Below are 27,942 nucleotides of genomic sequence, written 5' to 3' on the forward strand. Positions count from 1 at the left end.
CCGCCAATTTGAACTACTATGACAAATTTCTCAGTACATCCAGCGTTGGTTTTGTTTTAGGGTAAAGTTTTGTTCATTAGGGATTCGGTAAATAATTTGATCTTCCATTTTTTGACACTAATTTTGTTCTGAAGACCGGCTACCAATACGTATAATCATCAAAATGGAGTATTCCGAGATTCCACCTAGTCGTTGAGTGTGCGTGAATTTCTCATAGTGCCAGAAAGTGCCGGCTGCTGGTAACCTGCACCGGCGTTGTTTGTTGTTGTTTGGGGCTTTAGGTTGTGGCGCTAGAATGAAATTTGACATGACTGCTCGACCGCTTGTGAAACATGTCCCGAAAGACCGACGCTCTGTCCACTGGTCATGAATGGGGTGCACTTTAGGTGACAACTGTTGCGTCGCGTTCGGTCAACGCAATGGCAGAGGACAGGACGACTGTTGCGGGCCTGACGCTCCCACCAAAAGTCGTTGGGGATGTGAGCGGGCATTTGGTTATGAAAGTGGATGAAGTTTTGTGGGCCCGAAAACCTCCTGGAGAGGTGTCGGCGGTTGTCTTATGGTGGGGTGGAGAAGAGCCTACGACCTTCAGGTGATGAACATTTACTTTTGACGGTATCTGTGCATCTGTTAGGAAAGCAACTTGGTTGTTTGTCATGGATGAGGCTGTTCCGTTGCTAGTTTTTACCATGTTCATGTTAAAAATTGACACGCTTTATTTCTCTGATCTCACTTGTTATGTTTTATTGTTCGCCCCACAGACCGACAGACGTTGCTCAAGAAACTATAAGAAAGAGGAACACTGGTGTCATCTATGAAATCCGAACTTCACCAGCTTTGTTTGAGAAGTACCTTCATAAATGTGGCAGCCTTGAAATCGCAATGGCAGACAAATACGGCATGCCCATTGGATGTGTTAGTGTTCCAAATTTGTGGCAAATGTTTGGCTCTTGTCCGTATCAGGGGTACTATCCCATTGTCAACAATTTTGGGAACCGTATTGGTGATCTTCATGTCAGCTTCAACTTGCGTATGTCTGCAAGTATTGACCCCAAATCAACGTCCTATAAAAATTCTGTGAAAACTAAGGTACTGCAAAAACCAACATCTGTGAAGCAGTCACAATTTTCTAAAGAAGCTAAAACAAAGAGTAATGAGAAAGTAGTCAATGAAACTATTTCAAAACGTGAAGTTTCAAGTGTATCAGCTCAAAAATGTGATTCCAATGATGATTATTTTGTGAATGTAGAAAGCCTAGATTCAGTCCAAAATAGAGTGTCTCCAACAAGCAATATAATTTCTCAAATACTCGAACATGGGACTAGACTAAGAGATGCAATGACTGCCTCAGTGATGGAAGATGGCGTCCCATTAGATTTGAAAAGTATTCCTAACTTCAATCTGCTCTCATCTGACATACTGAAAGATGTGAGAGTTCCGCAAACTCTTGACACATTACCTACCAATCAACTGGGTCCTTCCCATCAAAACTCAGGTGTAAAAAAAATAAGTCCAGTCTCTGAGAAAAAAGTCCTTGATTATTTATCTGGTAAGTCCTTCACTCTATTCATTTTCTGTATTTTTTTCTGTTAAATGTTGAAAATTTCTTTGTCTTTTTAACAAAAATATTTGAGTGCAGGTAAACCAATGTCTTCAATGGAGGAGGAAGAAGCGCTTTCTGCTTTACGAAATATTACTCCTACTAAAGATATATTGGAAAGTGTTGTGCCCGACATCTATGGAGAATCCAAAGTGAGACTGGAGCTGCAGGAGTCACCAAAGTCAAGAGAGAATATGCCTGAAGATTCAGCTGAGACAAATGAAATAAATGCTCCCATCAATGGGAATGAATGTTCTTGTAAGTTATGTTCACAATATTCTCTTGTTCAACATACACCTTTGATTACCCCATTGTAATCTCTTGTTTGATTTCAGTCGAAGTTGACTCTCAACTTCTCTCCCAAGTCAATTGTTTACGTGTAACCGTCCATAGCTTGGTTTTAAATTCTGTTGGGATTAAGAGAATAGGAAATGCCCCCAAGAAGAAGAGTTCTGCCAGTCACTCCAGTCAGTATCTGACTATAAATACATGTGAAAATTAGAAACATTTTTATTATGCTATAAGTTAAGCATGTTTCCAATGAGTAACATGAAAATTTTTTTTTTTCAGATATTTCATTGCAACCACCAGGTGTCACCTATTTTGTAGAATACAAGTTCCCTCTGGTGCCAGAGTCTCGCTCATGGGAATCAGACGTGCGTTATTGTTCAAAACGGTTTAATGGACATGGTAAGAAAAGCTTTTAGTTTCCACAGCCAGAGTTTTTACCATCTGTAATATATAAATGTTTTATTGTCATATTTCCCTTTCAGAGGTTACTTTTGGAGATCGTACTGTTCATAATATTCCTGAGACATGGCGTTGTTCTTTACCTGAAGAAACAAACTTGTGCAGCCTCATTTCAGCTCTATCCTTTAAAGTTTGTGCTCGACATCTGCATCAGCGTGTTCCTGTGTACTTGGGTTCTGCCGCACCAAATTCTGCCAAAGAACTTGTCAATTCATTACACCTTCGTCATGACTTTGATCTCCCTGTTATTGCTACTGATTGTCTTCCTGTTGCTCAGTTGAAAATTTGTTTTGAGTTGGGACGTGATCGAATACACTTCGGAGGCTTGCTTGATCCAGGTAGGTCTGTTGACAGCAATAGAGTTGATCAATACATTATTTTTAATAACACTCTGCTCTCTGCTACAGAAAACAATTCACTTGGCATCAGAAGTCCAAGAAAAACGTCTTCTGCTTCCAAAAAAAGCCAGGTTTCTCTGAAAAATGCTTCAAACAAAAAGGCTGGTAGAAGTGTTACTACAGTTACAAGAAATATTCACTCTAAACATTCCTCTGTCTATAAATGGAAGTCTGGAGTTCCTCGTCAAGTTTCCCAAGCGGATCAAGTAATCAAACGACTTGTGGCGCAGGCCAACAACGCTTCAAAGCCTTCCCATCTATCGGACTCTTCTAGTGCTCAATCATCAGCACGGCCAAAGCTGAAATCACACAGCTCCTCCCTCTCAACAAAAGACCAGGTAAATATTGTTGAGTGATCCATGTATTCTGATTCTACTATGACCTGAAAAGTTACTGTTTTGTTTTGTTCTGTTTTTAGAGTTTAGCATATGTGCCTAGCAGCAAGTCTAGCCTTCCCAAACAACATGCCAATGTCCAGGATACTGGGCAGCTCTTGAAGCATGAATTAGCTGTTGCTATTATTCAAGTTATAGATTCGAATTATTTAAAAAGTTCTGTTGCTGAGGATAGAAGTTTCTACATATCGTACAAGTTCCCAGTATCAAATACCTTGAAGAATGATTTTGGTAAATTACAGACTAAAGAAGCCACTCTTGGCAGTTGCCTTTATTATTCTCCTGAGTCCTCTTTTTTGATGATTGTATTATTTGTTTCAGTTGATTGGAATACTTGTAGCACTGAGCCATCAGAAGGCGCTGATGGAACCTGGCAAAAGTCTCAGAATAAAATTCATACTGCTGTTCTGCCCAAACATAAAGCATTCCATGTTTTCCTTGAGCAAGCCTTTAAACTTCAGGGAATGCAGAAAAGGGCTTGTGTTGTTTTTACACTAAACTTAAGGACCTACGGTGAAGAAGTGAAAGATTTCATGGTTGCGGAGGTGAGCATTTTCTTAATTTCGGCTTCAAATGTGAAAAGACTTATTTGTTAACACCTTCAGCAATGTAAATCTATCTTCTTATTTTTTTCCTCAGGCCTTCTTACCTCTAACCTGCATGTTAACTCTTGAAGATGCATACAATGATGCATCAAAAAATAGTGCGAACTTTTCTCAATCGTCCTGTTCAAGTGTTGTTTTAGACTTGCCTTTTCAAGACTTGTCGAAACAATGCCAGAAACCCACAGAGAATAGTGGTTCTTTAAGATTAAAACTAGACTATCGTCATTCTGTTGTCAACCTCATGCAAAAGGGCCATTTACCTCGAAGTAGAGGAGATTCTATAACGGAGAATCTACCTTCTTATGATTTGGTAGAAACACGCTTTCAAAAACAGAAACCAGAAATTGATGTTGTTTTGAGTGAGTCTTTTGATTTATCCACAACTGTTCCAAATTGGGCCAAAGATAAAAAGTTCCCTTCATCACAGCTGGATGACACCTTTCTGATTGGCAAAAAAGTGCGCCCAGAGTCTTACTGTACTGAAGGTATTAGACAAAATAATACAAATTCTAGCCCAAGAAATATTCATGCATCCTGGGAACCTGTTGATGAGCGCACTGCTAGATCAAGGATACCCAGCAGAATGTCAGACAGTGCATACCAGCTGAGCCCTTCATGCAATTCAGAAAACAACCAAAGTATTGCTGATATGATTGACATGACAAAGGGGATGAGTCAATGTGCTCTGAATAAAAATAGTCACTCTGTCAATGTCAGTTCTCGGCCTTTGAGAGTAGAGGATTCTTTTGACCGTGCCACTCCAAGGAATGCAAGTTTTACTTCCCAAGGGAAAATGAAAAAAGTTGTTGATGCTGTAACCAGCACCAGCCCTTCCTTACAGCACAATCATACTTCCAGCAGAGGTACCAGTCCAATAGCTTCATCGAAGCTGGTTTCAAAAATTTCTGATTGTGTGCATACAGCGACTAGCACAGAAAAGGTTTCTGCTCGAGATAAATCTCAACAAGTGATCATCGAAAGTACTTCTCAAGGAAGTCAAACCACACCCAGAGAAAGGAAGGAAACCTCCCAAAGGGACGTTGGAACTTCTGCTGATCTACCGGGGAATCAAAATGGGGAGCGATCACCATCTAAAAGTGAATTTACTACCATTGTGCTACCACAGCGGAGTATTGATGATGTGGAAACTTTAGAAATCGTATCAGAACAAGGCTCTAGCTCAGGCACATCAGTACATAAAGAGTTTTCTGTAGAAACTTCTACTGCATCAAAAGAGGTGGTTTTTGTAAAGGAGGTGGCTCAAGATATCACCAATGAGACCTCAAACTTTGCACCATCTTCTTTCCAAGCAAAGATTGGAGTAGAATGTGCTTTGCATTTACAAACAAGAAGCCCTCCTTCTGAGTCAAGAGGAGATCAAAATGACAATTCACTAGTGTTTGTCAGTATTAATCCTTGTGGAGTTGATGGTCACATATCGGCTCATATGGGCTTGAATCCTGTTTCAATCAGCCCTTCTGTTGAGTACAATGGTGAACCTGAGTGGCATTGGGAGACTAAGGTTCATCTGCCTGTTGACCTTCTAGTATCGGTAAGACTAATGAAGCAAATAATAATGGTAACCTTTGATTTTCAAAATCTATATGTTTCAATTGCTTTTCCAGACTGTTAAACGCTTAATTTTCAAGCTGTGGCTAGAAGAAAAAGCTGCTCATCTCAAGAAAAATCACCAGAATTCATCAGCAACCCTGTTAGGATTTTCAGCAGTTGATCTCACTGTGTTGTCTGCAGGTTTGCCATTCATATCTGGATGGTATAATGTCATGGACTTTTCTGGAGCTTGCAGGGGTCAAATCAAAGTAAGTTTGATACATTTGCAAATATTACATGAAGTAGTCTGTGTCTGTTGTAAGCTACAACTCTTCCAATATTTTTTTCAGCTTTCTGTTGAGCCACTGGAGAGTGTATCTGCACTTGTTGATTCATCATCACTGATCTTCACAAATGATACTCAAAGTAACTCCCCACTTTCAATGTTTGTGGCTCACTGTGCGTACCCTGACTTCCCATCCCACGTGACCCAGTTTCCTGATATGAGAGTTCAGAAAGTGGTCCCGCAGCCTTCTGATCAGGCCATGTCAGCTGTCTTGAGTGGTTACCAACTTGTTCGTCAGCATTGCTCTAGCAGCGGTTCTGACCATCACACCAAGACTCCGGAACCAGTAGCTGGTAATTCAAGATTGAAATCCTACACAACATTACAAAGGGAAAAAGATGCTCGTGTACTTGAAGCTTGCCCATTAGATGTCAGCCAGCAAGATGTGGCTCCTACAGAGACAGTCTCTGCACCCAGTGCATCACAACCCATTGCAGAAGCTTTAGGATCAGAATCTTCTGTTGAAGTTGAGAAGGACCCGTCTGTCCTGTTGAGGTATGTCTTATTACATTGTTGTTTTAACTCTGAAAATTGCATTCCCTTTCCACCTAAATTGACTTGCAGATGTCAAACATGTACCTGCTCCTGCCCAACTCTTCCCTCCCACCCCTCATGAGATCCATTCCCATCATAATTAAATACTTTAAGCTTTATTTACCTTTGTCAAGCTGCTAGGTAGGGATAGCAGAAAAGTTGAAAGCAAAGACTTGTCATCCACATCCTACCTAATTTTCTACATAAACTACTTTTATTTGCAGGGAAAAGCTGTCCGAACTTGATTCAATCACCAGAAATATCAAAGCAAGAGTATTGAATCGAGTGGAGTCTGCCAAAGCCTCTGGATCTCCAGTACCTCCCTTTGGTGTCTCTTTGCCTGAGTGTACACACACCCACTCGGGGACTGCCCACAACCATGTTGGTGGTGGAGGAGATGAACCTGAGGACTCTAGAAGAGACGAATGTCACGTTTGTGCTTGCCATCAAACTGCAAATGCTTGTAGTGATGACAGAAGTGAGCCTAACAAAGAGAAAAAACTTCAGAAAAATTCAGATGCTTTTGGTGATCATCAGTCAGCGAGACCAGCACCTACTTCTTGGAATGAGAGGAATAGAGCTATGCAAAAACAGCGCAGGATGTGGGAAAGGCACGAAGATCTCATTGACTTTGGAACGTTGAGCATGGAAGACGAAGATGAGCAGCCCCCTCATAACGAAGACGTATCAGAGTGGCTCACAGAGGCAGCCCTGCAGCAAGTATTTAATCCATTCCTTTTCAATGATATCCTCAACAGCATGAACTCCAGCCGTGGTGTTCAAGTGATTGAGCTTGATGACACTGAAGATTCAGATGACAACAATGATGATGAAGCCTCAGCTCCTCACAGAGCCACAGATGATGCAGGGCCAGATGTGCACTCAAATTGTCAGAGATGGGCCAGAAGAGGCGATGAAACATACAGGAAAGAAGCAGCTCACTTTCCCTCTAATCACATTAGAAGCAGCACTGCAGCATGTGATGCTGATTCTGGTGTTGACGTTGATTTGTCAGCAAACTTCCACCCAGGTTCCTGTAGAAATACAGCTACACGACCTGAATATTACTCCTCTCATCTTAGAGACACCATGGGTCAGTCAAACTGCATTGAATTCGCTTGGGTTCTCATTTCAATTGATTTTTATTAAACCATTTGTTTTACCTTGCTTGCAGGAACGCGGACTGCAAGTTCAGAAAGAGAGGAGTCCTCTTGGTGTGTATAATATTTATTGATTTAGAAATATAGTTCTGATTCTTGACTATAGTTTTTCATTAAAATTGTGTTAAATGTTGTGTGTTTAGTTCTCTTTCATCACGACACCAGCAGTCTACTGTACCATCATCAGCCTCAGCCACTCCTTCCGATTCTCCTCAGCACATGCCCCAAAGAGATATTCACCAAAATACTTCTCAAGGGACTCAGGTCAGTAAAGCTTAATTTTCCTTTTGAAAAATTACATTATTGTAAGTTTAATTGTACCTTCTGATTGTAGGGAAGGAAGTGCTCTGCCAATTACTCAAATCACCGTCAAAGGAATTAATTTCAAAAGGGAAAAAGAACAACAAAATTGTTTTTACTTTAAAGATGATTTATTTTTTCCTATAAATAAGGGATCTAAGGTAAGAACTATGTATATTCAGAACTAAAAGTACTTGGTGCTTAATGTTGTAGTCAACCAAGAATTATTAGTTCCATTAGCCTGCCTATAGAATTGTACAAAGTGTTTTTCTCTCTATTTTATTTGTGAGCAATTGAATTAATTGATCATTCTGATTTGTTATAAAATTGTAAATCCAAGATTTTTCATGAATTCAGAGACTTGTATTTTTCTTGATATGATTGAATGGTTATAATTTTGTGGTTTCTACTGTAAGAATAAGATTTTTTTGCCAAAAGGAAGGCAGTCAATACTGTTTCAAATAAAATGAAATTTATACTTATAGATTTGTACTTTTGAACACATCCCTTCTCAATTCTTAATCTCAAAAAGCAAACATGAGGACTAGTGAAGCTATGTACTACTGAAGTAACAAGTAGTCTTGAGAACAAAACTAAACAAATTATTAACAAAAACCAAAGATCTTGCACAAATGGCCACTAAGCAGAATGGTATGCGGTCAAAGTAAGTAAATTGTTAACGTGGTCAACATACCCACCCACAGCATGGATAGCATCACTGGTTATTATTAAATTTGCCTTCTTTGAAACAATTGTGGTATTTACGCCACAAATTACGATCTGTAAACTCATATACAGAGGTCAAATCAAGAGGAAGGGTCAATGGTTTGTCTTCACTTTCCATTGGCTCTTCAGAATATCTCACTAAATTTGTGCTGCTATCATTGTAGAGGATTTCACAACGTTCCTTTGGATTGTCAACATTTAAGCATTCGCTCACTCCAGAAACATCCTCTTCACTCTGACTAAATGAGTGGTCATCATTTGTGTTGAAGAGGGCTGAGTCAGAGAAACTTTCATGTCTCTTCAAAGTACCAGTTTTGGATAGGAGCTTAGATGCAGCACTATCCACTTTAACAAGAAATGTTCGGTCTTTATCACAGGAAGAATCAAAGCCCTCAATCTTTCCTCTTTCATCTAACCACAGTAATCTCTGCCTCTCCCAGGTCTCTACATCACAGATCCATTTATCATATATTTTATTTCTGTCTTCATCTTCGTCAATATCATGAGACCTAGTGTATAGCATTTTACCTGGTTCATATGGGCTCTTATCAGAGTGAGGTAACTTTTTCAATTTGCTTGTTACTTCATCAACTTCATAGCTGTTATCATCATCTTCAAAACGCTGCGAGAATTCGCAAAATTTGCAATTATCTTCGTCAGTCTGCCCATAACAGACAGAGGAACTACCGTACCATTTATCATACATCTCTCCATCAACACTGTGAAAATCTTCCTCTTCTCCTTCATCCTCCTCTTCCTCTTCATCATCTTCTTCTTCTGAGCCATCACTCATTGTGTGATCCCAAATTATCTCATACACAGCAGGAGAAGGATCTTGCCTGTCTGATCCACTTGCACTGCAATTGTCACTTGGGCTTTTCTCTATAGAAACGTCTGGAGTTGGGGAGGATTCCCTACCAAAGTTTGGGGAGCTCTGGAAAGGAGCTGACAAAGATTTGCCACAATGATTAATGTCTGGGGTTTGCGATCTCTCCCCATCTGAAGCTGGAGGCTGATCACATTCTTCGACAGGTGCTTTCTTCAGAGCTGCCAGAAGTTTACTATAGCGGTTGAAAGGGACTGCTGCGTTTTCCACACTGGGACGAGTCTCCTCACTCATTGTGATGTTGTCAGCCAACAATAATCTTAGTTCTCTTACCTAAAGGGAGAAAAACCCCAACAAATTTAAATAAATCAACTGATTTTAAATAGACGTTTGAGAATCAGTGGAGTACTTGCGCACCTCTGAATGGTAGGAGGTGTTTGCTGTATGGCAGTACAGTCAGGAGAACCACCAGACCTAACAAGGCAGAACCACCACAAACGTAGGCCAGGACGTCTTGATAGTAGTGCGGGCACTGCGTCACGTCCTCACACTTCCTGGAATGCACACAAGCACGACAGAGAATTAATTCTTTTCGAGAGAATCTCAAACAATTTCGGCGGGTAGATGGACATGTTATTCACACATGACAGCAACAGGTTAGATTCTCCCCAAAGGTTCACCCCGAACCCCGTAGGCAAAAGGGAGCGCCACACTGGTGAGGTACTTGTTGAAGTTGGAAATACCTTCTGAGAAACAAGAAGGGTGGAGGAATCAGCAAAACACACAGCCTGAGGGAGCGAGCTTCACACAACGAAAGCCGCCTAGTCGCTTTGTCCATGCTTTATCCGGCAAACATAACAATCCTGCCTGCAGTGCTACCAACTTCCGCCCACTCCAGCGCCCTCTTGCTTGACCGTGTGGCGAGCCAACATCTCGCGGCCCGGATAAAAATTGAAGCGGGCCTGCACTGTGGAAAGATAGGTCGCTCGGATCGACAGCAGCAAACATCAGCTCACTAGAAGAGAGAAGAGGCCTGACCCCAATGGGAATTCCCTGCTACTCTGCTACTGTTGGCACCGCCGCAGTGCGGTTCAAATCAAAAATGAAAAAAAAAAAAAACACTGAAGTGCACGCATATTGAAATTGCACAACTGCTCTGCATGCATTTTTGCTTCAAAAATCAAGATCAAACAGGATATCAATAATAAATAATATGACAAAAAAACTCGAAAAGTGATATGACGTACAGCTCCTCGATGATCATGACGGCGATGCCGTTGAAGAGCTTGTCCGCGAAGGTGACGGCCCCGTAGACGAAGGCGCCGCTGTCCGTGTTGGGGCCGATCAGGTCCGCCGTGATGCAGAGGGAGGTCACCATGGTGATGGAGCTGCCGGCGCCTGGGATGGGGTGGGATGGGGCCGAGCGATTAGCGCTGTCTCTCTCGCACTCGCTGGGCGTCCCGCGGAAGTGCGGGAGAGGATGTCCCTCTGACGGGGTGGTACTCACCCAGCAGCACGGCCACGCCGTACATCTGCGCGGTCTCGTTGGCGCCGCTGCCGACCCCCACCAGGATGCAGCCGCCCAGCGAGATGACGGCCCCCAGGAGGTAGCCCACCTGCGCGGCCGCGGCGGCAAAGCGAGAGGGAGTCACAAAGTCTGGAGTCGAGGCGCCTGCGATTCACAGGGTAGGCAACCCGCACACACCCGTGCCTGCTATCTGGGCGGTTGCCTGCCCTGTCTTCGCAAGGCGCCTGCGACCCGCAGGGTAGGCAACCCGCCGCACACCCGTGCCTGCTGTCTGGGTGGTTGCCTAGCCTGTCTTCGCAGGCGCCTTGGAGGCATGCACCGGCACCAACCTTGCTGCTGAGGAAGCTGTTGGAGTACTTGACGGCCAGGGAGGCGACGAAGGACGCCACGAAGGAGGCGAACGGCACGCTGGCCAGGGTCTCGGCGTCCTGGTCCAGGGACTCGTCCAGGTACAGCGGCATGTACACGAGGGACAGCGTGAGGAAGAGCCGGGATGCCATGTACAGCAGCGCCACCTAGCGGGAAGCATCATGCACTGCAAGGCCACTCATCGAGAACAAGCCAAAACTCTAGACGCGTTTTGGGCTCCAGAGTCGCTAAATGGGACTCGAAACGAACGTGTGACCCAACCAATGGATTGCTCTCCGAACGAGGAATCCATTGGTGGGGTCACACGTTCGGTTCGAGTCCTGTTTGGCGACCCTGGAGCTCAAAACGCGTCCAGAGTTTCGGCCGCTTCCGCCTGTCTTCTGGCAAGTCCACTGTGGGGCCGTCGCGTACCTGGTACAGGGCCGACTGGCGCAGGTAGTGCAGGCCGCTGACGCCGCCGCCCTTGCGGCCGCTGACGCCGTTGGCGCCGTTGGCGGCGTGGCGGTGGCGGACGGTGATGTCGGCGTGGCTAGGCACGGACAGCCCGTACCGGAACCAGATGGAGCACACCGAGCCGATGGTGATGCCCACGAACACGATGCTGCGGAACTTGAACACGTCCCCGGGGCCGATCTTGTTGTCGCCCATGGCGCCGCGCGTCACGTGGAAAACGACCCAGGTGATGACGTAGAGCGCCAGCGAGGAGCACACCGAGGCCGTGTAGCGGATGGCCGTGAGCTCGGCGCGCTCCGCCTGGCGCGGCGTCAGGTCCGGGATGAGAGACAGGTGGGCGATCTGCACCGTGGCCCAGCCCGTCTGGAAGGCCGTGATGAGCAGCGCGTAGTACAGCGGCGCCACCCAGGTCAGCGTCGGCGCCATCCAGCACACGCCGCACTCCGAGAACACCAGCGGGAAGCTCACCAGCACCAGCACCGTGCCTGCGGAGCGGAGGGACCGGAGTGTACACCGCGCCAAAATGGGCAAACCCGACTTTAAAACTCAGCCGTCTCACTAGCGTTGGAAACGCTGTGGCTTCACCACCAACCTGCGAGGTGCCATGTCTTCCGGCTGCCCCACTTGTCCGACATGATGCCCACCAGTGGGGTGGCCACGGCGTCCACCACCTGCCCTGTAACAAGAGCCCACTCTTCACGTCCCACTCGCCGCATTCGCGCAGATTCAGTGCTGTCTTGCAAGTAGGCAGGCAAAACTTCCATGGAGGCGGTTGAAATCCCGGACGCGTTTAAAGAGCCCCAGAGTCGCTGAACAGGAATCGTGTGAGTGACCCCCACCAATTGATTCCTCGTTCAGAGAGCAATCTATTGGTGGGGTCACACGTTCGGTTCGAGTCCCATTTAGCGACTCTGGAGCTCAAAACGCGTCTAGAGTTTGGGCCGCCTCCACCGGTCTTCTGGCCCACTGTACGAGGGAGGTTTTTCCTCCCTGGCAGCACTGTGTGGCACCGTGTGGGTTCGGAACGGATGCTGACCGACGAGGAGCAGCGCCCCGGACGTGGTGGCGGGGATCTTGAGCACGAGCTGCATGAAGAGCAGCGTGTAGGAGAACCAGAGCGCGGCGCAGATGTCGTTGAGCACGTGGCCCACGCCGTACGCCGCCTTCTGCGCGACGGTGAGGGCGGGCCGCGGCCCCAGCAGCGGCGTCCTGCGGTCCGCGTCGTCCATGGCGCCTGCAGCCTGCGGCCTGCGGACAGGGACGGCAAGCACGGCGTCACGCTAGGCGAGGGGCGCGTCGACACTCATTGCGAATCCGCATCCCGCGTCTCGCGACGTGACGCGTGTTGGCGGCACTGTAGAGTGCGGAGCCACGGAGTTGCACGGAGTGCGGCACCGGCGAGGCTTCCCCACGGCCCGGCCGCCCGGCGTGGGCGGAGGACAGGACGGTGGAGGCGGTGGTGCGCGCCGCGCGCCGGTAACAGAATACGTACTGATCCGGTGGGTAGGGCCGGCCGGCACGCCGCCGGGCACGCCGAGGCTTACAGTGGTGGCAACGCCAGGCGACGCCAACGCGAGGGCCGCGGAATGGACGCCGGCGACGCCGGGACGCGAACCCCGAACCCGGCAGTACCTTCAGGGCCGGCGGGGCAGTGTGGTGCCGACTGATGAGGCCAGGCAGTCCCAGGTGTCGGCCGCACCTGTCCGCGCAGCTGCGACTACCAGCTGCGCTGGCGGGCCTGGCGGGGCGTCGGCGTCGTCAGCGGCGTCGTCGGCGGCGGCATGGTGCGGGCGGTGGGTCCTCCCGGCCGGCTGCACGCGCTGGGCGTCGCGGCGAAGGCGAAGCAGTGCTGCAGTAAGCACGGCGGCACGGCCCGGACACGACTGGAGCGGAGAGGCCGAGACTCCCTGGCACCCAGCCACACGGTTACGTGATGCGGCCGACGCCGGCATGCAGTGCAGGCGCGTGCCCCCCTCCCCCCTCCCCTTCAAGGCTGGCCGACGCGTGGTCACTGTAGCTGCCGCTAGCTGCCGCCCGCTGCCCACCACGGGAACTAGTAAGGCTTTTGTGGTGCGTCGGTGTCGCCTTTCAACTTCGACCCCCCTCCCCTCCCCTCCCCTCCGGCACCGCTTGGATTTGGACTGCCAAAACGTGGCCATCCTGCCGGCCTACCGGACCGGTTCAAAGTCAAGGCCACGGTCGATGTCAGGGAAAGGGATCCGTCACCAAATTTCGATTTCAAATTAAAACGTCAGAAGTAGCTTTTTTCCTATTTTACAATTTTTTTATTTTTTCTTTATTATTTACAAGGGGGCTTAAAACAGTGTGATGATGGGGCTCGCCGATTCAAGTTGCGTACTTCCCTCTTCGTGGCAGAAGGAAGCTGAGCACGCCACACACTGCAACAACACGTCGGGAATGACATCATTCGTTTGGAACAACGGGACAGGTGTTCTCAACAAAAAAGCCTTGCCGCGTTAGCAGACGAAATCTCCCCACGCAACAGCGTTGGAAGGGTCGCCTGCCCATGCGGCGACACTGGGAATACTTGCCCGCCAGGAGCGCCCCGAACCCCCAGAAGGCCGAGTTGCACTGCGTGTCCAGCAGCGCGCCGAACAGCAAGCTCCCCGACATGGAGCCGCACCGGCCCGCCAGCATGCTGAGGCTCACCGCCGTGGCCCTGCGGGGATGCGGAAGGAACGAGCAAAGGCTTGGCACTCGCTGCAAGTGCAAGCGGCACGCACAGTGGGCCAGAAGACCGGTGGAGGCGGCCAATGGATTGCTCTCCGAACGAGGAATCCAATGGTGGGGTCACACGTTCCGTTCGATCCCTATTTAGCGGCTCTGGAGCTCAAGACGCGTCTGGAGTTTTAGCAGCCTCCACCGGTCTTCTGGCAAATCCACTGTGCGGCACGCACCTCAGAGTGGTGGGGTAGTTCTCGCAGGCCAGGGCCACGATGATGCTGACGCCGGTGCTGGAGAGCGAGATGGTGCCGCAGGCCAGCACCAGCATGGCCAGGGACGAGGGCACCACCGTCAGCAGCAAGGCGCACACCCCCGACAGCACCAGGATCCCCGCTGCGCGAACACAAACACAGACACCGCCTTCAAGGACCACAAAACGGGTGCCGCCGAGAAACTGCGCGACCCAACGCACCCAACATGTTCCTCTTGCCCATCCAGTTGACGAAGAACGAGCTGAGGAAGCCGAGGGCCACGTTGGACACGCCGATGACCCCCGTGTTGAAGAACATGGAGGCCGGCAGCTCACCACCGCACTGCAGCGGCAACGACTCCTGGAGAGAGTTTGTTTCCAACGTGGATAACTTTGGTGGATTCCAATCCAGAATAAGAGAAATTATTCACAGTGGGCTAGAACACCGGTGCTAGAGGCGGTTAAAATCCCGGACTGTTGTGAGCTGCAGAGTCGCTAAATGGGACTCGAACCGAACGTGTGACCCACCAATGGATTGCTCTCCGAACGAGGAATCCATTGGTGGGGTCACACGTTCTGTTCGAGTCCCATTTAGCGACTCTGGAGCTCAAAGCGCGTCCGGGATTTTGGCCGCCTCCACCGGTCTTCTGGCCCAGTGCGTGAAGCGGTGCGAACCTGGCCCGCCTCCGACACGGCCGCGGTGATGTTGCTCCGCAGCTCCTGCATGTAGTCGATGGCCTGGCACGCCGTCACCTCCACGTCGGGCTGCTCGACCAGGAACAGCGCCATCCGGTTGAAGATCTCCGGCATCCACACGAGCAGGCCGTTGGCGCTGCCAAGCACCCAACAGTGTACCAGTGTACAGTGGGCCAGAAGTGCTTGAAGTGCTCCACCTCGGACGGCCGACGCGGACCTACCTGCTGACGAGGGCGAACAGCACGGCGCACACGAGCGCCGTGTTCTTGAGGTGCTCGCGGCCGAAGAGCGGGGCCGTCTGGTTCCACATGGCCATGAGCTTGCCGCCGCTCTGTGGCCCGTCCAGGGACGCCACCAGGGCGCCGACGGGGAACTCTTTCTTGCGGCCCTGCAGGCGGACACCGTCAACAACGCAGTGGGCGGGGCGGCCAAAACTCGGGACGCGTGTTGAGCTCCAGAGTCCCTAAATGGGACTCGAACCGAACGTGTGACCCCACCAATGGATTGCTCTCCGAACGAGGAATCCATTGGTGGGGTCACACGTTCGGTTCGAGTGGAGCGACCCTCGGCATGACGCCCACCTTGTTGAAGGCGTGCACGGTGCGCAGCGCGTCCAGGGCCTTCTGGGGCCGGCCGGTGGCCACCAGGAACCGCGGCGACTCGGGGAACAGCAGGAAGGACAGCCCGGTCAGCAGGGCGGGCATGGAGTTGAGCAGGATGTACAGCCGCCACGGCCTGCGCAGTGTGTCAGAGCGTTTGCGTGTCGTTTGCCGTCAATCGCGGCGGAATGAAGCGCCGGGGCGTACCGGTAGAGGGCGCCTTCCCCGTAGAACGAGGGCAGCTCCCAGGCGATGTCTAGCGGCAGCACCAGGTAGGCGAGCATGGCCACGAACAGCGTCCAGCCGCCCGGGAACAGCCCCAGGATGATCATGGCCTTGGCGCGCGTCTTCTCCGTGTGGAACTCGCCCAGGTACGCCATGGCCGTGGAGGTGGGGCCCGCCACGCTGCGGCCCGGGACAGCGTAAGCAAGGGGTCGCCAACCCGCAGTGGGCCGAGCGGTGGGGGCGGACAAAATTCCAGACGCGTTTTGAGCTAGAGTCGCTAAATGGAGTCGAACCGAACGTGTGACCCCACCAATGGATTCCTCGTTCGGAGGGCAATCCATTGGTGGGGTCACACGCTCACTTCGAGTCCCATTTAGCGACTCTGGAGCTCAAAACGTGTCCAGAGTTTTAGCCGCCTCCACCGGTCTTCTGGCAAATCCACTGTGCAACCTCGGCCTGCCCGCCAGGCCGCGTCTCGGAGGCACTCACAGGAAGCCGTTGAAGAACCTGGCCGCGATGAAGAGGCGCTTGTCGGGCAGCAGGGACGAGATGACCCCGACCACGGCGTCGAGCAGCAGGGTCAACCTGAGCAGCGGCAGCCGCCCCCACGAGTCGGCGGTCACGCCCCACAAGTGGGTGCCCATCAGCATGCCTTCCGGGGCAACAAGCAAGCCAAGCATGCCTCCGTCAGAGGCGGGTCCGGCCACGGAGACTCGCACCATGCACGAGTGTCCATAGCGTTGCCAACCTCAGCCAGCTAGCCAGGCTCTATGTGGACTTTGCCCTGGAGACGTCGCCGAAGGGGCCGGCTGAGGGTGGCAACACTTCAGACACCGGTGTGTCGTGTAGTGGCAACGCTACCCGGGTCGCCCTCCACGTACCTATGAACACGATGGAGCTGAGCAGGACCTTGTCGGAGAGGTTCATGCTGAGGTCGCACGCCATCCACGCGGCCGGCGACAGCACGTACGACATGGAGACGATCTCGCCGACGGCGCTGGCCGAGCACATGCCCGTGGCCACCACCAGCAGCCAGTGGTACAGCCCCACGCCTGCGACCACCACCACACTCAATGCGCTGTCTCTCTCGCACCTTCATAGGGCGCCCCTCGCGTGCGAGAGAGACAGAGCCATGCAGACAGCTCGGCCTTCCCTCGCCAGACGAGCTTACCGGTGGCTTGGATGGCCTCATCTATGGTGACGGTCTTGAGCTTGGTGGCCGCCTGTGGTTCTGGAACGCAGACCGGACGCATCACCCCACTTATCTACTCAGCCATCCCTCAGAACGAACAGCCCCCAATGGAAAGCGTGGCGTGTAGGCAACACCGCCGCCCCACAGGTAGGCAAACGCTCCGGGAGGTCGGCACAGTGTAGCCTGCACGCCCCCGCTGGCCAGGTGGGGTCTTTCTGGGCGCGGCGGTGGCGGTACCTGACACGGGTCCAACGGGTGCGACCATGGCTGCTGCGCGCTGCTGCGTGCTTCGAGGAGGCCGGGACGGAACGTGTCTGACACGGCCTGGGGCCTGGTGCGCGCCCAACTCGCCGAGGTTTGGCTTTTCGCACAGTTTGATAATGAGGTACGAAAAGCGTGTTTACCGTCGCGCTCCTTTTCTTATCTTTTTCTAAAAACGGCGCGTCATGGTTGTCAACATGCGTTGCAATGCCGGCAGTGCTCCCAGGACCACTTCCCGTCAAGGCAACGGTGACGACTCGTCGGCAAATCCGTCACTACGTCACCCAATCCGCCTGTCATGGAGCTTTCCCATCGGACCATGTTTCAGGTGCAGGTCGCATAGAAAAGAAAACCGCCAGAGTATGTTGGTAAATATTTATTAATGCGTTTCTGATACAGGCATAGGCATGTATGTACAAGCGGCAGCACTGACGAATAGGGCGATCGATCGAGGAAACTCAGCGAAGAGCAGCAATTTAAAATTCAGCGAAGAGAGACACATGAAAATGGGTGGGACCGAAGGTGTGCGACACGGGGGCGGGGCGGCTAGGAGCGCCTGAGGGACTCGTGGATGAGCAGGTGGTGCGCGCGGTCCTCCTTCTTGAGGAAGCCGCTGCCGCAGATGTGGCAGGCGTAGGGCCAGGCGTGGCTGGAGGGGGGAAACACGTCCCTGAGCTCCTCCTGGCGTCGCACTCTCTTCGGCCACGTGTGCATCAGCGCCGCGGCCCGCGTCGCCTCCTCCTCCTCGTCGAGGCCGCCGTCGAGGCCGAGGGTGTGGCGGCGTCCTGGCGCGTAGGACGACGTCCCGGACGACGTCCCCTGCACGGGCGCGTCGTCGGGACTCCACGAGAAGCGGCCGTCGCCGTCCACCTCCATCTTCACCTCCACGTTGGACAACACTGGAAAAAGTCGGGGCGGTTGGCGTCGGGGCGGTTGGCAGTGGCGAAAGTCGCTCGCGTACAGTGGGCCAAGACCGGTGGAGGCGGCCCAAATTCTAGGCGCGTTTTGAGCCCATGGGTCGATAAAGTGGACTCGAACTGAACGTGTGACCCCACCAATGGATTACGAGGAATCCATTGGTGGGGTCACACGTTCGATTCGAGTCCCATTTAGCGATTTTGGAGCTCAAAACGCGTCTCGAGTTTTGTCCGCCTCCACCGGCCTTCCTGACTCGCACTCACCGCCAGAGAGGTCGTCCTGCTCGCTCAGCCACAGGGGGTCCTCGGAGTCGGACGCGTCAGGGCAGCCCGTTGGACCTGCGAGACAACGAAGTGTGAGGCGCAGGGACGGCCAGGCGGCACCGCGGTGTGCTTGCCGCCAAAGCGCGCCAGCGCCACGCCAAAGGTAAACATTGTGGCCATTTTAAAAAAAGCAAAAAAAAAAAAACTACCAAAGCATAGTCTATTTCCCAATAATAATACAAAAAAAAAAAATGCACTGAAAAGGCAACTTTAAATTACAGCATTGGTTGAAAGAAGAAAAGAGAAGTCAGATCCAATTTCTGACAGCTCATTACATGATAGAAGTCTAAAAGGTTCCCAGCCACCGACGCTATGATCCAAATAGGTAAGTTCTATTTGCACCAATTGAAAGATAATAAAACAATTTCATAAAACATTATATCCAACACTTAGAAAGAATAGAACCGATTGCAACCATTATACAAAATACAACAATTTAGTAGAAACAAAGACATAAACAATACAATTGTCAATGAACTAATTAACATATTTACAATGAATCCTCATTAGATGATCGAATTTGACACAAAACAACAAGTCGGCAAGAATGTCAGTTTGTTTCAGGTTCAGGGTCAGCAGGACACACGTGCTTCTTGTACTTGGCAATGTTCTGGAGCTGTTCAAAGTCTGGGTAGACGGTGTTGCATCGGGCACAGGGGTACCCGTAGTGCGCCAGGACGTGCACCTCCAGCTGCTCCATGCTCCCAACCACTTCCAAGCAGATGTGGCACTTTTTTTGGCTGTCACAAATCCGTCGCATATAGTGTGTCGTATTAACTGGTCCAATTTTCTTGAATAGCTTCCTTGTTTTCAGCGGCTTGGCTGTTTTGCTGGACTTAATTTTCAGGCGATGCGCTGTGGAGCGCCCGTGGGGTGGTCGGTTGGCTTTCAAGAGGGTCTCCTTGCCCTCCTCTGCCACCGAGGCCTTGCCAGTGGCCTTGCCACCGGCCTTCCCACAGACAGCGCTGTGGCCGACCCAGCAGCGAACCGAGCGGTACTTCTCCCCGCACGTGGGGCACTGTAACTTCTGTGGCTCCGAGCCAGTGCTGGAGCCACTTGCACCCTCTCTGTCGTCCTGGGGCAGCACACAGCTGTAGTCTGGATCTGCTCGGCTATCTGCCCCGCTCCAACTTGAGTCTTCCTCATCTGAGTTGTCGTACTTGAGGACCTTGTACGCTGGGGAGCCGCCAGCAACTTCAACACCTTCTACAGCTTCCCAATCTGGGTCGTTCCAGTCCGTGTCGTCGTGGTCGGCACAACCTATAGGACACAGAACAGAAAGTATGAGAAGCTGAAACAGAATAGCAGAACTGGAATGGTGGCTTTGCTGTCAGGTTATTTGAATCCCCGGTTAATTTGAGGAGGAACATTTGTTTATAGATAAAAAAGCAAACTACAGAAAACGAGTGGTACTTATGAAGACTATTTACTAAAGCCAAACACAAACCAGATTTTCACAGACATTTGTAAGAACACAAATTTGTCACCCAAAATCCTAACAGAAAGTACCTCCCAGCACAAATAAATTAAATTATTGACAACCCAAACAGAAAAAAAAAATAACTAGCCACAAACACATTTGTCAAAAGGTTAGTTCCCTCACACAAATAGTTAAAATGATTGCAAACACAAACAAAAAATAATTAGTGACATACATTTTTGTTCATGAACTAAACCAAAATAAAAAGCAAAATCCTCTGAGGTTTGACATAAAAGCAAGTGTCTCATTTGTGAGCACAACAGTCATGCTAATAAAATATTAAGATCACATTGTAGTAATCACAAAGGCAGTACTGAACAGTTATAACAAGATTCAGTTTGCTCAAAACAGACAAAAAAAAATTGGATTTAATTATGTACATAAAGGAGAAAACTGGTGCTAGGCACTAGCTTTTGTGCGCACACAACGGTGATCGTCCAGCAGCTTCTTTTCAGGGAACACTTTGAAACATACAGCACACGGAAGACCATAATGAGTTAGCAGATGCAGTTTAAGATCGGCCTGCTTGAACAGCTCAAGGCACAAGTGACACGAGACCTTTTTGCACAAATGAGAGGTTTTGTCAGGTTCCTCAGGATACTGTTGTGACAGCACCTGTTCTGAACTAGGTGGCTTCTGCCCATGCTTCAGCAAAAGATGACGCTTCACATTGTAAACTAACTGACCACACTTGGGGCACTTCTTCAACGTTTTAGTTGGTGAGTTTTCCGATCCAGACAAATTTACAGCATTCTTCTGCTTGCGCGGAATGTTTTGATTAGAGGTACTCGAGCGCAAAATCGCAGCAGACGGTGCCCTCACTGTCCTCTTAGCTCTTCTCTTTAGGATAGTTGACTTCCTGGCCTTTGTCTTTTTAACATTTCTCTTTTTGAGGTTTGCTCTTTTGGCCATTGCACTTGAAGCAGGAGGTTGGTACACAGTTGCATCGTGTTCAGTTTCATAGGAGTCACTTGAATCATTAGCAAAGCCAGGATCGTTTTCTTGGCTGACGCTATCTCTGCCACTCGCTTCTTCTATAATCATATCCAGGTCATTTGTTTCTTGACTGGCTGTTTCTCTGTCGTTTTCTTCTTGACTAATGGCATCACTGTCATCCGTTTCTTGGCTGTCAGAATGTCTCTGATTTGCTTCGATCCTAACAGCATCCCAGACATTTGCTTCTTCATGAACTGTGTTTGCTTCTAGATCGTCATCATCCAGATTGAACTTGAAGGAAGAGTCGCTGGAAGATGCGGCAGCCAACATATCCTCTGGAAGTCGAACCACGGAGTCAGTGTCGCTGTTCCCCTCCTCTGTTTTCAAAGAGCCTGTGAACAGAATGGCATACATAAAACATAGGACACAACAGCACATAAACCAGAGTATTTAAGACTCTGGATGACTAAAAAACGACTGGTGCATTTACCCAATTACCATTTACCCCATTTACTCCCTTACAACTTTTCAGATATCATGCAACACAAAGGGTCCCAAGAGACATGCAAAAACATAAAGGTTGAATTCTTGACTAAAATTTAAACATTTTCTAATTCAGATTTCTTTATTTCAAATTCTGGGATGTCATCATTTATGAGTCTTCTGAATGTGCCTGTCCATACTGTCTTTGCGGGAGAACTTGGCGAAGCACGTAGGGCACTCGTAGGGCTTTTCGCCAGTGTGAGTGCGAATGTGCAGCACCAACTTGGACTTCTCCATGAAACTCCACGAGCATTGTGGGCACTGGAAGGGGCGGGGCAAGGTGCGCTGGCACAGGTGGCGGTCCAGGTTCTTCTTGGTGGTGAACATCCTCAGGCACCTGAGGCACTGGTTAGCGAGCACGGCGCCAGGCTCCACCCCAAGCGGATCGACGGCCAAGCCTGTGCAAAGACAAGACAAAAGTGAGCAACAAGCAACAGGCAACGCAAGCAGCACCAGTCCCATTTGATGAACAAGCTGAAAACAAGAGAAGCACAGTTACAGTCATTCTTTTAATTTTAAATAGACATCAAAACTGATTCAGAGAAGGTATAACCTAATACGGAAAGCATTTAAAATACATTGGAACTTGAACATGACCAAACAATCCATTTACAGAGATCAGATGTCTAGGTCTACTAGGAATTAATTTTGAAGTGATATTTTTAAAATGAAAAAGGCTTAACATAAAAAGAATTTAAAGTGACATTCAACAAAAAGACAATTGCAGTCCTGCTTATAATATGTGAAGTTTGGCGTGTAGTTTCAAATAATTCAAGTCTTCAAATCTTTCGTTGCAAACAGGGCACTTCATAGCCTTGTTTTTGCCGCACTTGGAGCACTTAGCACATTGGGTTTTCACTTTTTCTCTGCCCCCAGGAGGAGCTTCAGCGCTGATCGAATCACGAGGTCCACTGTGGAGCTCGCTGGGGGACACGCTACTGGAGTCGGAGGAGTCCAAGTTCAGGGAACCTGGGAATAGAACAGGAGAGATAAAAAGGTGGATTCAGGGTAATGTGGAAGATCGCGTGTGCTCCAAGCGATTTAACTACGAATACACCCCATAACTCTGCGCATACCATTGAAATAAAATAAGGTACTACATTTCAAACTACGACTGCTGCCCAATGATAATGAGTGAATGTACAGCCCAGAAAGCACCATACACATTTTCCTTCAAAAGGTTAGGAACCCTGGTGGTCTGGGGCCATTACATTTATTCATTTCCTGGGTGTACAATTTCAAAAACAACAAACAGTTACAACAAGCGAGATAATTCAAAGACACTAAGAACAACTCAGTTAAACTAATGATAAAACATTTTGAGATAAAAATTTGTATTTCAGACTCAGCTATTAGTTCCAGAGATCTAACTAAAATTTAGGACATAACATAAGTATATTTTGAGGAGATAATACATTTCACTTTACTAACAAATATTAATTTCACTTATTGCATTTGATTGCTAAGATTCGTTAATAAAATAATAATTCAAAATTTGTACTTGCACATCTCTGGTTCTAAAGTTAGACAAAAGGTACACAAATAAGACAGATGGTGAAAGGCACAGGCTCATTGAAACAGCAACAGAAAATTCAAGAAAGAATGATGAACACATAATTTGACACACAAATTCGGCACTTGAACATTCCAATTCTTCGACATGGGCACTAAGCTATGGTGCACTGCCTCATCACTTCCCTCGGATGTGGATTCTTAAGTGGGAACTGACATGCGCTTTCTGGTTAAATCGTTTATGGCACACTGGGCACTCAAAAGGCTTTTCCCCTGTGTGAATCCGAATGTGTGTATTGGCATGGCCACGATGGGAGAAGACCTTGTCACAAACCGTGCACTTGAACACTTTAGTCATCATGTCTCCACGAGTGTCGTTTATTTCCTGTATTCTGTCATCAATGCGTGACGGCAATCGCACCCTTGCAGAAACTCCTGGATTGGTCAAAGGGTCCCGGCGAAGATCACACATTTCAGTCAGCTGGTTCATTGAGTCCCCGTAGTCTTGGAAGGTGTCCAGTTTGTCAGCGAAATAGGAGCCTGGAACAAGAGAAACAAGAGTTAAGTTTCGTACAGTAGAGGCACCCTTCTCAGCCGCCGAAACGGCGTTGCCCGGCACCAACGACGGGGACGTGAGGGTGCTGTGGTGCCACACTGCTAGAACTGGAATGAGGCTTTCAGGCCAAAGGACGAGCGAAAATGCATGCAGTTGGAGAAAGTGGGAAATAGCATCTCAGCATCTCGAACTTTCTCGCGAGGTATTCTTTCACTTTCTTGAGAGTGACACAGGCAGGATTGGTCCAAGAGTTGGTGTCGCGCCCAGCCCAGGCACTGCAATGCCGGCATGTTCCCTAAGTAGAGGGAAAGCAATGCACTACAGCGTAGTGGCAAGACCGAAAGTCCTGGTGTTTGTCGAGGTTATGCTCTCTTGTCTCAACGCATCCCACGTCGTGGACAACTCGCGACGTTCGGCTTTGCTACAAGGGTCGGTCAGGGCCAGACGATCGCACGAATAATAGAGCTCCAATCTTCGCCGGAGCGGCGTTTCATGTCGTTGAAATAATTCCGAGAAATCCTGACAACCGAAATGAGCGGGCATTGTTGTTGTGGTTTGAAGCCGCCAGCCGCCCGCATGCCGCAAGGCACTGTGGGTATAGTCTTATACGCAAACCACTATTCGCAGTTCACACCGGAAGCAGGGAAGTCTCCGGAAGTCTCCATGTCAGCGCCAAAGTCAAATAAAGCCGTCGGTTGAAATAGCTGGGCATTGAAGACAGAACCTCACCGTTCGGGAGAGACACTGAAGTAAGGGGTGTCCAAGAAAAAGGTTTTTTGGAGTATATTAAGTGTTCACGCAGAGGGGCGGCTCTAAATTTTCAAACATGATATTATAACGTTGTCATGTTAAAATATTCCTCCAAAGGTAAAATAAACAACATGTACGTATTTGGAGCTGTGATCCACGTCATTTTCCCAGAAACAGTCACTAAAGTCGCGTTATTTATGCTTATTTTATTGCTCATGTTATCTCTGAGGCAATACTTGAACGATTCGGAGCGAGGGGTGACCCACTGTAAAATTTTGCGTACAATGATTGTGTAAATGTGCAAGAATGTGCTAGATTTCTACCGTTTTTGCCACACATGTTGCCTACTTACAGGCGTTTTTGCCACCTGAATGTGGAATGTGGTCAAATTTTGTACAACGAATGTGGGAAGCTGTTCCCCCCTCGATTCGGAGAGTCATGTGGTCAGTTCCATTTTCCCGAGCCAAGCCATGTCCGAGGTGCGGGAGCCCCACTGTGGGATCACCGTACCACCCTCGGTGTGGGTGTCGTGCTTGTTGCCTACCTCCAGGACGGAATGCTTGGCCGACAGAGGAATATTCTGCACTATTCTGCAGAATTGTGCCGTCTCAGTCGTGCAGCCGCGACGGGTTATGGTGCTCGTGACTGGCCGTCGAGGGCACCGTAATGATTGGACGTCACGAGCGCGGCGTCCCGAACACGTCGTCAGCCCTTTAAAAGGCGACCGCCGGCCGGGGGAGGCATTCCATCGCCAACATGAAGGTCAGCGTGCTCCCCATCCTCGTGGTCCTCGCCCTGTGCGTCCTGGTGAGTGCACTCCAATTAGAGCCCTTCGTCTGTTGGGTCAGGTCTGGTTAGGTGACGTCGCACAGTGGGCCGGAAGACAAGCGCAGGCGGCCAAAGACGCGTTTTGAACGCCAAAGGCGCTAAACAGGACTCGAATCGAACGTGTGACCCCACCAATGGATTGCTCTCGGTAAGAGGAATCCATTGGTGGGATCACACGTTCGGTTCGAGTCCCATTCAGCGACTCTGGAGCTCTGCACGCGTCTTTGGCCGCCTCCACCGGTCTTGTGGCAATGGAGTGGCTCTTGCAGGCCGTGTTCGGCGCCCCCGCGGAGGAGAGCCGCGAGCGTCGCTCCCCCGGCAAGGGCTGCTTCAGCCTGGCCTGCTTCGGCGGCGGCGCCAAGAAGCCCAGCGGCAGCAAGTCCGGCAGGCCCGCCGGCGTCGGCAAGCTCATCGCCCACAACATCGCCCACCCCAAAACCGGTCCCGGTGGCAAGTGAAGACCAGCAGCGGCGATAGAGGACTACTCATTCAAGTCCCGCGAGCGCGACACGAAGGAGTTGAAATAAACATCGTGTCTGTCCCCAGCGCACTCTAACATTACTGCTCCATGGCCACACTGAAAACCTGAGTGCGTGGTGCGTATTCAGTACACAATTAAATTTTCAGTGCAAGAGAATCTACTTGCGCTTTAACGCGAACTATCCATGCAGATTACGTACATGCATTACCCATGGGTGTACTATTTTAGCATCGACTCAAGTGAGCTTCTCGCTAACGAAATCGTGCTCAAAAACACCACCTGCGACCTGCGTCCACCAACTAATAAACTAACAAGAACATACCAACTCGCGAAGGCGAAGAAACTTGTGAAAGTAAGTCAGCGGCGAAAAAAAACTTTATTGCGAGACGGCGTGGGTGAGGCAGGCTACTGCATGTCCTTGCTGATGCCGACCAGGATGTTGAGGGTCTGGTACCAGGCGCGCAGGGCGCTGCCCGCGCTGCTCAGGCTGAGCTGGCCCAGGCCCTTGATGGCGAGGTGGGCGGGCCGGGCCGCCACCAGCATGGCCAGCAGCAGCACGCGGTGGACGGCGGCGCGGTCGTCCTGGGCGTCAGCCTGGGCGTCGGCCGCCGTGTAGAACGCGCCTGCAAAGGAGATTAGCTAGCAGACGACGCGGAGCGCGCGGGCCACGCGGCGGCCGCACTGTGACGTCACGGCCGGCCGCCGCCGTCAAGGAGTTGCCGCGCTTTTCGGGCCACGTGGAGTGGAGGGCCGGCGAGGGGCGCCCTACCCGGCGGGACCCGGCGCGTAGGGTGCCCCGCAACGCGGCAACGCGCGGCAACGCGCTCCCATTGGTCGACAGGGCGATAGGCAATCCCGGCAGCTAAGACCCCACGCGGACCGCCGGACACATGGCCCACGGCTGACTCGGCCAATCTGCTGCAGACTGCGGGCCAGACTGCCGGCCAGACCGTTTGAGTGGTCTTCGTGATAACGGGCACGAGTAGAGAAAGCACACCGCCAGCACGCACTCTCGGACACCGCCGAGCTCGCGTCCATCAGCCCCTGACTCATCGTGGCCAGCGGCAGGAACACGCCGACGATGGTGGGGACCGCCGACAGGGTCATGGGGTCCACGTCGTTGAACAGGACCTGCGGGCACGTGGCGGCCGTGTTCAAGTCGACTGTCAGTCTCGTCGGCGCGGGTCGGGTCCACCCCACTGTACCTGCAGTGTGCCCACGAGGGGCAGGGCGAACACGGCCACCATCACGTGGACCAGCACGTCGGCGAGGATGTCGTTGAGCCTGGTGGCGCACTGCGAGACGCTCTGGTGCACGCGCACGGCCTGCAGCACCTCGTGCAGCCCCCGGGCGGCCGCGATGCGGTGGCCGGCCACGCGGTACAGCGTGGTGAGGCTCATGGTGATGCAGCCCACGACCGCCATGAGCGAGTAGAAGCCCAGGCAGGACAGCGGCAGCGCCACCACCTGCGCAGAGGGACTGGCCACGTGCCACGGGGAACGGCGCGGCCAGCACGCACAGTGGACCAGACCGGTGGAGGCGGCCGAAACCCAAGGCGCGTTTTGAGCTCCAGAGTCGCTAAATGGGGCTCAAACCGAACGTGTGATCCCACCAATGAATTGCTCTCCGAACGAGGAATCCATTGGTGGGGTCACACGTTCGGTTCGAGTCTTGTTAAGCGACTCTGGAGTTCAAAACGCGTCGAGAGTTTTGGCCGTCTCCACCGGTCTTCTGGCCCACTGTGCAACAGCGTTCTGGCCAAAATGCATGCTCTCCGAAACGACTTAGCGACCTGGAGGGCGCAGATGGCGGCCGTGCCCAGCGTCCCCGGCAGCTCGGGCCACATGGGCGTGAAGGGCTGGCCGGTGGTGGCGACGTGGAACCACATGCCGGCCACCACGAAGGAGCCCAGCGACGCCATCAGCACGGTGTGGCGCCGGATCTGGCGACGGGTGCGGGCGAACGCCGACGCCGCCTGCGCGCCGAGAGCACGCCGACAACAACCTTTGTCTTACCTTCGTTGAGCAGTGGAATGACCTTTTTGTTGTTTTTTGGAGCGGCTACCTCCAGCGAGGCACGACTAGCCACACCCTGCACACCTGGAAGTGCCCGCCAGCGACCTCCACGGTGGCTGCCTCCACGGCGGCGGCCTCCACGGCGGCGGCC

General features: G+C 50.7%; 5 protein-coding genes across 10 annotated transcripts; 1 reads left to right on the top strand and 4 right to left on the bottom strand.

Annotated features, from left to right (window-relative positions):
* Window positions 1-95: 95 nt before the first annotated feature.
* On the top strand, window positions 96-8,121 carry LOC117647966. Its single transcript, XM_034389984.1, has 16 exons — window positions 96-592; window positions 762-1,549; window positions 1,640-1,858; window positions 1,936-2,067; window positions 2,171-2,290; window positions 2,374-2,688; window positions 2,758-3,086; window positions 3,167-3,374; window positions 3,465-3,688; window positions 3,783-5,300; window positions 5,374-5,568; window positions 5,650-6,140; window positions 6,404-7,272; window positions 7,354-7,393; window positions 7,483-7,603; window positions 7,674-8,121. Exons 1-16 carry the CDS (start codon window positions 420-422, stop codon window positions 7,719-7,721), a joined length of 5,790 nt encoding a protein of 1,929 aa, XP_034245875.1. The 5' UTR covers window positions 96-419; the 3' UTR covers window positions 7,722-8,121.
* A 1,234-nt stretch (window positions 8,122-9,355) lies between these two features.
* On the bottom strand, window positions 9,356-12,770 carry LOC117648437 (major facilitator superfamily domain-containing protein 12-like). Its single transcript, XM_034390941.1, has 8 exons — window positions 12,578-12,770; window positions 12,134-12,217; window positions 11,500-12,026; window positions 11,049-11,234; window positions 10,699-10,807; window positions 10,439-10,589; window positions 9,609-9,745; window positions 9,356-9,524 (listed from the first exon to the last, which is right to left on the bottom strand). The coding sequence occupies exons 1-8, from the start codon at window positions 12,768-12,770 to the stop codon at window positions 9,496-9,498; spliced, it is 1,416 nt and encodes a 471-aa protein (XP_034246832.1). The 3' UTR covers window positions 9,356-9,495.
* Window positions 12,771-13,808: 1,038 nt separating this feature from the next.
* Window positions 13,809-17,551, bottom strand: LOC117648038 (putative transporter svop-1). The gene is made up of 12 exons (XM_034390186.1): window positions 17,426-17,551; window positions 17,168-17,227; window positions 16,878-17,048; window positions 16,486-16,648; window positions 15,979-16,176; window positions 15,754-15,907; window positions 15,394-15,560; window positions 15,152-15,308; window positions 14,699-14,837; window positions 14,460-14,619; window positions 14,094-14,221; window positions 13,809-13,940 (listed from the first exon to the last, which is right to left on the bottom strand). The coding sequence occupies exons 1-12, from the start codon at window positions 17,451-17,453 to the stop codon at window positions 13,888-13,890; spliced, it is 1,578 nt and encodes a 525-aa protein (XP_034246077.1). The 5' UTR covers window positions 17,454-17,551; the 3' UTR covers window positions 13,809-13,887.
* Window positions 17,552-17,810: 259 nt separating this feature from the next.
* LOC117648039 lies at window positions 17,811-26,293 on the bottom strand. 6 transcript variants are annotated; one of them, XM_034390188.1, is made up of 3 exons: window positions 26,099-26,293; window positions 18,631-23,701; window positions 17,811-18,348 (listed from the first exon to the last, which is right to left on the bottom strand). In XM_034390188.1, the coding sequence occupies exon 2, from the start codon at window positions 21,542-21,544 to the stop codon at window positions 20,570-20,572; it is 975 nt and encodes a 324-aa protein (XP_034246079.1). In that variant the 5' UTR covers window positions 21,545-23,701; window positions 26,099-26,293; the 3' UTR covers window positions 17,811-18,348; window positions 18,631-20,569. The 6 variants fall into 6 exon arrangements, with proteins under 6 accessions (XP_034246079.1, XP_034246084.1, XP_034246080.1 ...); XM_034390193.1 differs by lacking the exon at window positions 26,099-26,293 and adding an exon at window positions 25,012-25,047; XM_034390189.1 differs by lacking the exon at window positions 26,099-26,293 and adding an exon at window positions 24,245-24,307.
* Window positions 21,755-24,382, bottom strand: LOC117648438 (zinc finger protein 672-like). Its single transcript, XM_034390943.1, has 7 exons — window positions 24,352-24,382; window positions 23,496-23,701; window positions 23,151-23,166; window positions 22,480-22,618; window positions 22,228-22,326; window positions 22,103-22,155; window positions 21,755-22,047 (listed from the first exon to the last, which is right to left on the bottom strand). The coding sequence occupies exons 1-7, from the start codon at window positions 24,380-24,382 to the stop codon at window positions 21,755-21,757; spliced, it is 837 nt and encodes a 278-aa protein (XP_034246834.1).
* Window positions 26,294-27,942: the final 1,649 nt, after the last annotated feature.

Source organism: Thrips palmi, unplaced genomic scaffold (genome assembly GCF_012932325.1).
Source record: "Thrips palmi isolate BJ-2018 unplaced genomic scaffold, TpBJ-2018v1 HiC_scaffold_3, whole genome shotgun sequence".
Lineage (NCBI taxonomy): Eukaryota > Metazoa > Arthropoda > Insecta > Thysanoptera > Thripidae > Thrips > Thrips palmi.